The sequence below is a fragment of the Ovis aries genome, chromosome 5 (genome assembly GCF_016772045.2).
Source record: "Ovis aries strain OAR_USU_Benz2616 breed Rambouillet chromosome 5, ARS-UI_Ramb_v3.0, whole genome shotgun sequence".
Lineage (NCBI taxonomy): Eukaryota > Metazoa > Chordata > Mammalia > Artiodactyla > Bovidae > Ovis > Ovis aries.
Window position 1 is genome coordinate 55,641,055 of NC_056058.1, and position 13,220 is coordinate 55,654,274.

The following is a 13,220-nucleotide window of genomic DNA, read 5'->3' on the forward strand; positions in this document are numbered from 1 at the left end:
TGTTAATCAAAAAACTATTTAAAAACTCAATTAACAGAACATGATGCTACATAATTAATCTTCATTGCATTTCACTGGTTCCTTCCCCATCCCCCCACAAAGTACTTAATATGCCTTTTACGTCTTTAACTTTTATTATAATAATCAATAGGCTAAATTTCATAATACAAAGCTAGCCTAGAGAAGATAATCAGATACTTTTTCTCTGCCTGAAGTAATTAAGTCAAAATCATCAGAAGTTTCTTCCATCCTAAGTTGTGTTGAGTCTGCTGAGCCTTTGAGTAACACTTACACAAAACTAAAAGAGAAGAACTTGAAACAAATTCACTTTTGGGATATCAAGATCAGAAGATCTCCTGGAGAAGGGAATGACAACCCACTCCAGTACTTCTGTGTGGAGAATCCCACGGACAGAGGAGCCTGGTGGACTGCAGTCCATGGGGTCCCAAAGAGTCGGACACAACTGAACAACTAACACAAAAATGTAAACAAAACAATAAATACATTTATGAGGAAGAATTAAATTACTTGGAATCTGGAGGAACAGATGAGTGGAGATCTGGTCATGTTGAGATAAGCTATGCTTGAATAACCCTATGCTGGCTATTTCAGAACCAATACTTTATAGATTTATACACTGGCTTTTTAAATTTGAGGGATTTGGGGGGTTCATATCCATTAAAAACTTTCCTTCTTTTACCATAATCTTAAAATAAAAATTGTGAGAACTTAGAAAATGAAAACAATAAAAGTAACAAATTGACAAGTCACTCATAATGCATAAGATTACTCACGAAAAATCTTTCAGTGTGTTTCATTTCAGTCTTTAAAAATGTTAATATAGGCTTGATCATTGTATATACACAGTCTGCATTGTGTTTTATCTTGACATATGAGCATCACCCTTTCTTAATAAATGCTGGAGATAGGCAGAAAGCAAACCCAATGTTTCTTGATTTATACTTAAACGTATACTCCTCAAAGACTCACACAGAGGATGATGAAATAAGCCTCTCTCCAGCTTATTTGTTTGGCAGAGGGTGTTTAATTTTTGTGTACTAATCCTCTTAATTGTTATGCTATTCAACTAGCACCCTTTTGTATTTGATTTTATTCTGAATTGTTCTGAGCATAGATGGCTTCTTTCAAGTAGGGTATTAAAAACCTTTAGAGTTGGTAATTCCACTGTATAAAAGCTTAAAGATTAGTATAGAATTAAGCTCTCTATGCAACCCTCAACATCCTCTCTCTCTGTTCCATTTATATCAATTTCCCCCCCAAACCAATAAATGATGTAAGAAAAGTGTGGAGGGAAAAAGAGAAGAACCCATTATTTGATCCATTTTTTGATGGCATCCCTGGGTTGGGAAGATTCCTTGGAGAAGGGAATGGCTACCAACCCCAGTATTCTTACCTGGAGAAGTCCATGGACAGAGGAGTCTCGAAGACTATAGTCCATGGAGTGTCAAGGGCTGGACACGACTGAGTGACTTTCACTTTCTATACTTTCCTTCCTCTCTTCTTAACCTATGTTCCTAGTAGGGAGCTTGCTTGTGTCAAAGACATCTGCTTTCCAAATCCCCAAATATATTCAGGGATTAATAACTTCTATTGAGTGTGCCAAACATACAGGGAAGGCATGTTTCGTTTCCTGAAACGTGTTCCCAGAATAACATTCAGTGAATCTTAAGACAGGAAGTCACATTCCAAAAACACCTGGAAATAATCTGTATTTGTCAAAAACTACAGATAACAAGTCTCACAGAATTCGGTCATAAATTTGTTATTTTTTAAAAAAGAGTAAGTACAATTTACTGAGTTTCTATTCTCAGTCAGGCACTCTGCTAGGCATCTTGCAAGTATGGTTTCTACGTTTTTCAACAGCCGGCAAGGTAAAAAGGAAAATGGAGGCTAAGAGAGATTGAAATATATGGTTTGCTGACTATATCTCTGAAAACACCAAACAAGGTAAGTCACCTTCACATACCATTAGTAGACAGAAGGAAGTAGGCTGCATTCTGCTGAGGGAGCCATCTTATTTTATTGATTTTTTCTTCTATTTCTAAACTTTTCAGGTAATCGAACTCGGGTTCATGGCTCTGGAATGTGCTGTAAACATTGTATTCACCCCTACGATGAACCTGATTTTTACTCTGTAAGAAGGGAAAAAACACACACACCAAAGATTAAATCATGTAAGCCAACTGAAAATTCACCAGTTCCTCCTTTTCTTGAGCAGGATCATGAGAGGTGGGACAGGCAGACCCTGTCCGAGTGGGCTGAGGGCAGGACTATGCTGACCACAGGTTCCTCTTCAGCTCAGTGGCCTCATGCCATTTGATTGTGCAACCCTGGTGGTAAATACTGGCACCTCCAATGTTTACATATTTTTATTTATAAAGTATATACATAAACTGCTGCATGGACATAGGGTGTACATCATAAAATATATGTAGAAATGGAAGTTGAAGCAGGACACCAGTTTTTTTTAGGTGACTGTGTTACACAGCACGCAGAACTTCCTAGGCCAGGAATCGAACTCACACCCCCTCAGTGGAAGCGTGGAGTCTTAACCAGTGGACCACCAGGCAAGTCCCAACAACATGATGTTAGAATCAATAGATGTTATAATATTTTGTGTCCTGATGGATGTCTCAGACACCCTCAGGAGTGAGTCATCCAGTGCTGATGTCCAGATAGATGCATACCAGTCCTTTACGAAGAACACAGAACTGTAGCATCTGCACTCCTCACTGGCCTTTTATAACTCATCAGATCTTCACAGATTCTCTGAGAGGTGCCCAGGGCAGGGAAATGGACCAAACAGGCTCAGAGATATTAAAATGACACGCAGCTTATTAGGATCAGATCTCTCCCTCTCCTTTTCCCATCATGAGTTAAAAAACAGACGTGAGGGCAGAGAAGACATGCAGATCATTGGGAGAACTATGAGACTTTACACGGGCTTTCCCTTAGCATCGATTATGCAAAGCGCACACAGTAAATAAATGGTGAGAGAACAGAACATGAAGGGGGGAGGTGTGGAGAAAGGGACAAGAGAAAGAAGAAGAGTGGACAGGAGGAGAAGAGGGTGTGAGAGACAGAAAGGGAAGAAGGGAAAGATGGAGGGGAGGTTTGCATTTTAGGATCTTGTGACCAAGAGCCTCAAGATTCAGGCTTGGGAAAATTGTGTGCACAAATTCATATCCAGGTCTTATTAGGCATTTGTCATAGATACATGACTCTTAATTAAAGTCTTAAATTTAAAAAAAAATACTATTTCTGGGTGGATACTGGACATTCAAACCCAAGCCTCAGTTTACTGATAGGTGATGGTACTGATGCCCACGTGTTAAAGGTACTCGTGAGGACATTGAGGTTCTTTAAGCAAATTCTCCAGGATGGTGTCACTCAAGCATTCATATACAGGAGTCACCCACAGAAGCTGAGAGGAGACCTGACTTAGATGTTGCCACATGTCTGTGTTTCTCAGGCTCAGTGTTCATTCAACCCCAAGCCTTGCCACAAAACTCAACAGTGAACGGCACGTTATTATCTTCAACATTTTTTCCTTATTGAACAAAACCCTCGCCTTTGGAAAATGTGTCCCCCTTCAGTCTACTAATGAATCAGGCTTCCCAAATATTTCAGTAAATTAAAATAGGTAAAACCTATAAATAGCTAATGGGAAACACGGAACTGAATATTACTGGCAACATGCTGCCTTGGGTAATTTATGCTAAACAGCTCCTCTGGTTTCTCTTTATCATTACTATGAACCTAACTGGATTAAAAAAATTGAAGAAGGAGGTTTAAAAATCAATTTTAAAAGGACTTTAGAGGTTGACATACTTGCTCCTGTCCTGTTTACTGCAGAAAGAGCTAGTCCACCTGAACGATAAATTTTTAAGAGCCTTGATTTGCTACCATCCAAATCAGACTGTCAAGTGTGTGGAGTATGTGCCAGACCAATTAGCAGTAGGCAGCTCCAGAAAAGCAGGAAAAATTCCAGGTCACGAAGAGCTATTAGTTTCTACTTGCCAACCACATTTTCGTGTTTCCAGGGCCAATGGAATAGGCTGGGTGCCTGAATTAATGCTGAACACTTGAATTCATATAGAACCCCGAGGGATTACCATGCCCTTATAGAAATTAATTGCAAATAATGTGCAATTACCAAATATATCACCTCTAAATGAGACTTCCCTTTTTGGAGGGGAGATGGAACACAAATGGCTTTGAGGCACAAAGCAGGCTTTAAATTGCTAGGGAAGTCTCTTGTGAAGCCTCCCTCCCACACAGGGGGCCTCCCGCTATGCCGCACAGGGTGAAACCTCTGAGGCAGGCAGTAGCAGATGGGAGAGTCACTTGAACACAGACTGGCCTGCTGTAAGCTTCAGGACCATGCCAGGGGAGGCCAAGGGAATAAAATTAGGCCATAATTCTGTTTTGATGGAGCAGAAGCAGACACCCCCAAAAACCTCAATTTATATGAAAAAGAGAAGCGATTCCTAGTGGAACCCAAGTCTCAGGAAGAAACGGGCTTTTCAAGATTCACTGGGAGTTAACGACTCCTGCTTGGAAGGCATAGAGGATTCAGCTGCAGGGAACTTCGTGTCATCCATAGTAAAGTGTTGCCTTCCCAGGCGGTGCTAGTGGTAAGAACCCACCTGCCAATGCAGGAGATATAAAAGATGTGGATTTGATCCCTGGGTCAGGAAGATCCCCTGGAGGAGGGCATGGTAACCCACTCCAGTATTCTTGCCTGGAGAATCCCATGGACAGACAAGCATGGTGGGCTACAGTCCACGGGGTCACAAAGAGTTGGACACAACTGAATTGACTTAGCATGCATGCACATATTAAAGTGTGAGCCATGTTCTTTGCTCAGATGTCATTTTCTGGGATTTCACTTGCTTTGATAGAGGGAGCTACATTTTCTTTTCTGACCCAAGTTATCCTTTCAAATCTGTTGGGGAAGGGCTGTATCTTTTGTCCCAAGTATTCTGTTAGGAGTCCCTGAATTTCTATATCCAAGAGAGTTAACCCTACTGAGAAAGCAGGTGTTACGTTCTACAAGCGCCTGTGGAATTTTGCAGATCCAGAGAAGTGAGGTCGTTTTGAATGTGTAGTACCCAGGACTGGAAAGGAAGACCTTGTCCAGAAAAGGCTCTAATTCCAGGTGCTTTTGTGAGCCTGTGCAACTGTTGATGTTAATGACTTTTTGGCAGTTTTTAGTTTGCAAGCCAAGCAGCAAGGTTAAGGGCGACACATAAGGATTAAGAAACAGTGGGAGGCCTCCTTTAAAAAGAAGAGAAAATGGGTATTTTGCATTCACTGCCACTTACCTCCTGCTCTCGTTGAAATATTACAACCCGACCCCCCTTGTCCCCTGTCGCTAGTAATTCTCCCGTGTGGTTGAATTCTACCGTAGAGATAATGTCAGCTGAAAAGAAGAAGACAAAGGCAATTTAAGTAACTGCACACTTACTTTCAAACGATAGATAATAGACGTACTTTTCTGTGCATTTAAGGGCTCAGGGCTTTGTCTCTGCCGTGGAATTTACAAGGATTTTATGTCCTGTATTTGAAGTGCCACTAAAGTGGCACTTGGGGAAGTAAATTTCCTAGATGCCCGCACTGCACGGCGGTCTCTAGGAACAACTGGAGAGAACAAAAGGAAAAAGCACGTTCAGATTCTTTTGTTTTGGGCAATAGAAAATGAATTTCCTTATGGCTCAAGGAAATGGCAATTTTCTTTGATAATTTCTACCAACCACAGACTCTTTTCCCACCCATGGCCTTCTGCATCCTCCTTTCTTCTACAACAAGAAACTTCCCCAAATGGGGTGCAGTTGTGGAATCTAAATGAGGACTGAAGGCTGATAAGCAGGGCTGAGATGCTTGAAGCTCAGACATCAAAAATGAAGGGACACAACTCAGAGGAACTATCCGGGAAACGCCAGGAGTTGGAAATTCAAGGAGGAACCCTGGAAATGCTCTGCCTTTTCTGGTAAGCCCACCACACCCTTCTGGAAGAGCAGGGCTTTACTGCAACTTGAGGAGAAAGGTGCTGAGAAAACAGGGTCACGAGGTCAGAGGGAAGAGGGAAATTTGTACTGTATATCTCTAAACAGAGAAAATACACAGGCGCCAGGAACTCAGATCACAGATAATTGCTGAAGGAATGCCAGCCTGCCAAGCCTTTCTTCAATACTGGTTATCCCTGGAGGAACATGGACAGGTAAATTACCTATGATTGGATTTATTAGGGCTATTTTTAGAAAAATGTCAGAGGTTAATTCCTCTGCAATTATTCCCCCACAGGGCTCCAACAATCACTACCGAGAGTGCAAATGAGTTAAAAAAAAATAAAAAAGGAGGCGGGGGAATTATGACTGTGGCCTTTGACAGTAGTACTTTCTGAAGATTGTGTCCATGTAAGGAAAGCAAAGGGGAGACAGTGAGCTGGAAAACTAAGGCAGTTATCCCTGAATAATTCAAATCTCAAATCTTACTTTAATATCATCATTTCAGGATTTTCTTTATATGCCCGATTGATTTAGGTAAGTAGTGTGAAATTCTCTACTTTGCTTCTAACTGTCCTTTTCCGTACATGAAAATGTTTTGAATGGTCATTCTTTGTGCAGAAGAAAAAAGAATAAGAGATAACCTATAATCACTTTCAAGCCAGGCGCATTTAAAAGAATAATTCATGATTTCTGCTCTGGCGTCTTAGATGACTGACCCCAGTGGTAGCAGGTTCAAATCCTACAGGGCCACGAGGGAATGGGGAGTGAAGGAAATTAGGTGAAGTAGGAAGCTTGCATCTCCTCTTAAAAGACAAGTGGCTACTTGGCTCAAGCCAACTGTGTTGCCAGATATTCTGATTTTTTTTTAAAAAACCTTTTTATTTTATATTGGAGTATAGCTGTTTAACAATGTTGTGAGAGTTTCAGGTGCACAGCAAAGGAAATCAGTCATACATATACATATATCCATTCTCCCCCACACTCCCTTGCCATCCAGGCTGCCACATAACACTTAGCAGAGTCCCTTGTCCTATACAGTAGGTCTTTGATGGTTATCCATTTAAAATATAGCAGTGTGTACATGTCCATCCCAAACTCCCTAACACCCCTTCCCCTCATTTTTCCCCCTTGGTAACCATAAGTTTGTTCTCTAAGTCAGTGAATCTGTTTCTGTTTTGTAAACAAGTCCATTTGTACAATCTCTTTTAGATTCCACAAATACAGGATGTCATATTTTTTTTAAAGAAGCTGGAAACCCAGAGCTTTACATGAAAACCTCTTCAGTTTTATATATTGGCAACCAATGATTTTTTTTTTTGAGTGCCATGACATTAAAAAAATATGTAATCCTATCAGATTAAAATGGTTTGTGAGTCACCCGCTTCAGTCTCTACAGTGCTCCTTCCAGAAAAGGCCACTCCATTCCTTATTGACAGTCTCAACTGGACATCCCATCCATTCACTCAAGAAGAGCCCTCCAAACGAACACTACCTTAAGGAAACACAAAATAAGCTGCATGGCTATTCCCTGATACAAGTTTAGAAAACCTGTTTTTAGAACAAGAGCCCGAGGAGGAGCAGGTGAGCCCAGCAATGCTGGGAAGCCAGTCACCTTGAGGGAATGATCGACCACTTTCCTTTGTTAGAGTTTGTGTGTCTTAGCAAAGCACTCTCATGTACAGAGGGGACAAGAAGCCTGTTTGTTTCCAGTTGCCTCAGAATGCCCCGCTGAGAAACACTCGAGTGTTAGGAGACACTTCTCACATTAGCGGCTGCTCTGGCTTTTCAGTGAGTGGCTAGCAATGAGGTTATTCACCAAGCTTCCTGGCTTTGGGGAGAAGCTAAAGCAGACACTGCTGTTTCTTTTCACTTCCAGGCTTCTTTCAGGCACTAAAAAACGAGCCAGACACCTTCCGGAGGGAAAGAGAAGCAGGGAGTAATGAGAGGGTGATGGGAGCCCAGGCTCGTGAGTTAACAGCGCCATGCTCATGTATTTAGGGCTAAGATTCCGCTTCCGCTTGTGTGTATGTGTGTGTGTGCTAACTCACTTCAGTTGTGTCTGACGCTTTTCAACCCCATGGACTGTAGCCCACCAGGCTCCTCTGTCCATGGGATTCTCTAGGCAATACTGGAGTGGGTTGCCATATTCCTTCTTCAGGGGAGTTTCCCAACCCAGGAATCGAACCCACATCTCCTGTATTGCAGGTGGATTCTTTACCCACTGAACCACCAGGAAAGCCCCAAGATTCTGCCCAAGGGTATCTGAAGCCCTTCCTCTCAGCAGCAACATGAACGCAGACATTGGAGTTCTACACGGGTTCTAGGGCTAGTGTATTGAACTAAGAAATGAGTCTTCCCTTTTGGTGACACTGAGTATTGGAAGGGAGAGGTAAGTAACTTTTTCTAAGATTGGGCTCTGGCTCAGTTTCTAAGAAAATGTCACTCCAAGTGAAACAAAACTCAGTCTCCCAAGGATGACATGCATGTTATCTTTCTGCCTGGATTCTGTGAAAATGTCTCTAAGATGCACAGGGCAAGGTGGGATTCAAACTCAAGTCTAAGCCACGTGATCCAAGGCAGTATTATTAGAACTCTGCACTATGGGCTATCAGGTTTGTCCCCTGATATATATAAGGAGGTATATAAAGAGGTATATAAATGCCTGCTTTGTTTTCCAAGTGTTATCATCGTGCTATGTCTCCCTCGAGGAACTTGACAGAGAAAGACTGACTGGCATGGCAGGATGCTGAAATCCCTTAGTCTTTTGCCAAGTTCTTACCTTGCTTTTAACTCTGCCAGGGAGCTGGTCTGTATACTAGGCTGTTTATATCTGGGTATTGTCTTCTTCCCTTCAAAACGTATGCCATGGCAACTCAAGTTAATACCTGTTTTGAACTTTTGCGTTTCCTGACTCATTTATCATGGCTAAGCCAATAGGTGTAACCAGAGTATTTTTACTGCCCTATCCATCTTTTGCGTATCTTCATCTGTGACTGTTTAATAATTGATGCAAAACTCATGAATCACCCCACATTCCAAATTCAAGAGAGGGAAACTTTAGATACAATGCTCTTGTGCTTGCAACATGCTCTTGGTAGAGCAGTGTAAATTAGAAAACATTCACTGCTCAAGACAACATGACTTCTGTTGAGTACAGAAAGAGGATATGGCAATAACAATAAACCAACAAACCCAGAGACAATAACGTCTTGTGATATCTTGGTCAACAGAAGTCAATCATCAAGTTCAACTAAAGTTCAATTCATCAAGTTCGATTAGAGGACATTTTGCCTTTAAATGATAAGTATTCACCACATCTCATTTTCTTAAGGGTGCAGCCGAGTCACGTTATTATGCAAAAAGTTATATACTTGAGCATTTTTCTCTCTGTTCTATAAAGACGTGAATGAAGTGCATGTTTTTTACTAAAAACAAAAAGCAGAAGCCAAAAGCAGTTATAGAGGTCAAGTGTAGTTAACATGATTTTTTTAAGGAAGCCCTGGGAGGTATGACGTTTGCCCTGCTCCACATCTGTTCGTGCTGATTTAATTTCCACTAGATGGTGGCCTGGTAACCCCATTTCTAGCGCAATAGGAACTGTTCGAATCGGGTTTTTCACTTTCAAAATCAATCTCACCATCCTTCAAAGGTTCCAGACTAACAAGTTCACACATAAAGTTTCCATTTACCTGAATAATAGAAACTGACTTGGCATTTATATGCACGTGATTGTGAAGTTGAAGAGAAGGAAGGATCGATCCTCTTGCTCATGCTGTAGACTCCCCTGGTGCCACGCTAGGCTGGAGTCTATGCAATGCCAGGGCTGACTATAGTTATTAGGCGCTGCGTAGTTCAGTAGCAGGGTGACTATTTTGATGAAACGATGCTCAGTGTAGACTTAGGACCTAAACCCAAGTCCTCTGATAGGACAAGATCTTACTGACCACATCACTAGCACTGACCTCTCAGCATACTGACCACATCACAAGCACTGACCTCTCAGCATCCATCACAGGGGTTAAAATAAGAATGTAATACAATTTAGCCTTCAGAGCCCATTACATGTTTTATCTTTCATCTTGGAAACATCTGGAGATAATACGGTAAGGTCATATACGGTACTTGTATCAGTGGACTAGTTCTCGGTGAGCAATATTTGGCTTTCTTCCTGACAAGGAGGTCGGTTCTAGCAGAGTCTGCTGTTTCTTCTGCCAGGGCAAAGATACCAGCAAGAATGGGAAATGGGTTTCCCAGCTGATGACAATGGGGCAAAATGGCAGTAGCTGCCAGCAACTCTGTGTAAAGGATTGGGGGGGTGCTCTTCAAGGCTGAAATGCTGGGGTTAATTGCAGTGGCTTCTGCAGTGAGGGGACTTGCGGGGTCTTTGTCACGCACACAGGGGTTTCCAGTTAGATTGGCCCTGACTTTGTGGATCATTAAACAAACGGGATTCTTAGACTCCCCAGTGGGAGTTAAAACAACTCCTTCCATCTTTACAACATTGTGGACTCCTCCTTGGGTTCTGGCTCACAGTCCAAAGTCAGCATCCATTTCTTGGAAAAGGTTTTCTGTGGATAACTGAAATAGTACACTGAAATATATTTCCCATCAAAATGGCAGGGGGAAAGGAAGTCTGGTTTTGGTCAAACAAGATATACCCAAGTACTGCTCTACTACTGGGATCGTGTTCAAAAGGGTTACATCAAAAAGATGTTAATATATTGTAAAATTTTAAAAAGTCAGGTAATAAAATAATATGCCTAAAATGATCTCAAATTTGGTATTTTTTCCTAAACTGGTAAAGTTTAGGAATATGTGTTTAAAAATATGTGGGCTTCCCTCGTGGCTCAGTGGTAAAGAATCCCCCTGCCAGTGAAGAAGCCGCAAGAGACTCGTGTTCGATCCCTGGGTGGGGAAGCTCCCCTGGAGAAGGAAATGGCAGCCCACTCCAGTATTCTTGCCTGGGAAATCCCATGGACACAGGAGCCTGGTGGGCTACAGTCCGTGGGGTCACAAGAGTCGCACACGACTGAGCAACTGTGCACATACACAGAGCAGTATATACTTCCATTAATACCAAAATGATGATTAGAATATGACATGACATAGCCCCCCAGAGAGAGTAATTAACTCATATACACACAAATAATCATAGGAAAATGTCTGTCAGAGAGAGTACCAAATGATATTGTTTTGGGGTAGGACACAGATGTTTAAATTTACTCTTCTATAGTCTTCTAATTTTTCAGTATTTTCTAATTTTTTCAGTTCAGTTGCACAGTCATGTCCGACTCTTTGCGACCCCATGAACCGCAGCACGCCAGGCCTCCCTGTCCATCACCATCTCCCGGAGTTCACTCAGACTCACGTCCATCGAGTCCGTGATGCCATCCAGCCCCTTGATCATAAATACTTGAACAATTTTTAACTTTTAAGCAATGTTAATTGACTTTCAAATTGAATACAAGATTTTAGCATTTACCTCAGTGACTTTTTAAAAATTTGCTTTTTAATTCCCATATGATAAAATTCACTTTTTGCAGCATATAGTTTTATGAGTTTAGATAAATGCATCTAGATGTGTATCCACTATCACTGTCATGAGACAAAACAGTTTAATCACCCTCCTCCTAAAAAGTTCCTTCATATTGCCTCTCTACAGTGAACAAGTTTTCAAAAAGGAATAAAATTATGGGAGTGAAATGAGCTGACAGATATATAAGAGCTTCCAAAGGAGTGTGTGTAAATACAGAGGTTTCTCTACACACATGGTTCAATTCAATTTCTAGTCAATGATCATCTTCTAGCTAGCTGGAGTCAGATTTTATTTTTTCATCTTATTGCTTAGATATTATCACTATTTGTAATTTTGTTTTTAGAGTATTGGGAAGGTCAATTCATCAATATATCTTTATTAACCTATATCGCAAACTAGGTTTATACATGAGGTTTTCTGCCCTCTGACTCAAATGTCCCTTTGCCTTTAATTGCAATGCCATCTGAGTCCTTGGTTCAGTAGCATTAACTTCTTGACATTACTTGTCACTTTCCTTTAGCATGGTCCTAGTGAAGATCTCCTGGAGAAGGAAATGGCAACCCACTCCAGTACTCTTGCCTAGAAAATTCCATGGATGGAGGAGCCTGGTGGGCTACAGTCCATGGGGTCGCAAAGAGTCGGACACGACTGAGCGACTTTGCTTTAGTGACAATAGCAGTAAATAGCAAGTTCTGAGAAGTGATAGCGGATGGATCTATTCTTGCTCACCAATTTTGGTCTATTGGCAGAAGCTGCCCGTTGAGAAAGACTGAGGTCATAGCTGGGCTTGGTGGGAGGGTGTTGCGATCCACTGGTCAAGTCTGCCATGGGCACTGGCAAGTGAAGAGGCTGTACACGTGCCACATGCTTGCTATACTGACCTAGTACATAGAATATACATGTTCTGTTGGATCCAGAGTTGATTCCTTTGTCGCCTAACTGGTGTCTGCATTTTAGCTACTGAATCTATTCTAATCATCTGGATATGATTAATTCTGTGTATACTGGTATAAACTTCAGTCTGGCGCTGGTAGTCCTCTTCTAGGAAAGAATGCAGGTAGAAGGGTCCAACAGCCCCAGTTCCCCAGACTTTATCACAACCGCTGCTTCCTATTTAACCACAAGCACAGTGCTGGAAAAGGGCCACAGTTTAAACGTCAGACCTGTGAAGACCAAGCTCATGAAGGGCAGAGAGTGCGCTGTGGCCAATACACTCATTTGGCTGCTCCTCTCCACTGCCTTTCTTCCTTGCTTGTCCCACTGTAGAGGCTGAAAATGCGAACTGCTTCTGGCTAGGGATGGCCATGTGACCCAAATTTGGCCAATGGGGCACATAGAAAAGTCTCTTGAGGGGCAGGGAGGCAAAAATCTGGGAAAAAATTTTCTTCCCAGAATAAAAGGAAGCAAGCAAGTGACGGGAAGCCTTCTGGCTGCATTGACACACTCCTTGTACAATACTACTTTGGATGTGGTTCTATGTAGCCATATGTGGAGCTGTGGCAGCCATCACGTGACCATGAGGCACTAAGTCTAAGGCCAAAAGTCTGAGTCTGACAGATGGAAGAAAGGGACAATGTCCCCAGTGACATCACTTAACTGCAAAAGCCTACCGTAGGGACAGCCTAAGTCTGGACTTGTTAAACAAAAGATAC

General features: G+C 41.9%; 1 protein-coding gene across 6 annotated transcripts in view; it reads right to left on the reverse strand.

Annotated features, from left to right (window-relative positions):
• Positions 1-13,220, reverse strand: part of PPP2R2B (protein phosphatase 2 regulatory subunit Bbeta) — a 522,252-nt gene that overhangs the window by 124,925 nt on the left and 384,107 nt on the right. For all 6 annotated transcript variants that reach the window (XM_042250618.2, XM_042250619.2, XM_042250617.2 and 3 more), the window contains 2 exons: positions 5,349-5,446; positions 1,988-2,153 (listed from right to left, as the gene is read on the reverse strand). In XM_042250618.2, coding sequence (XP_042106552.1) covers positions 1,988-2,153; positions 5,349-5,446 — 264 coding nt within the window. The remainder of the gene's footprint in view (positions 1-1,987; positions 2,154-5,348; positions 5,447-13,220) is intronic.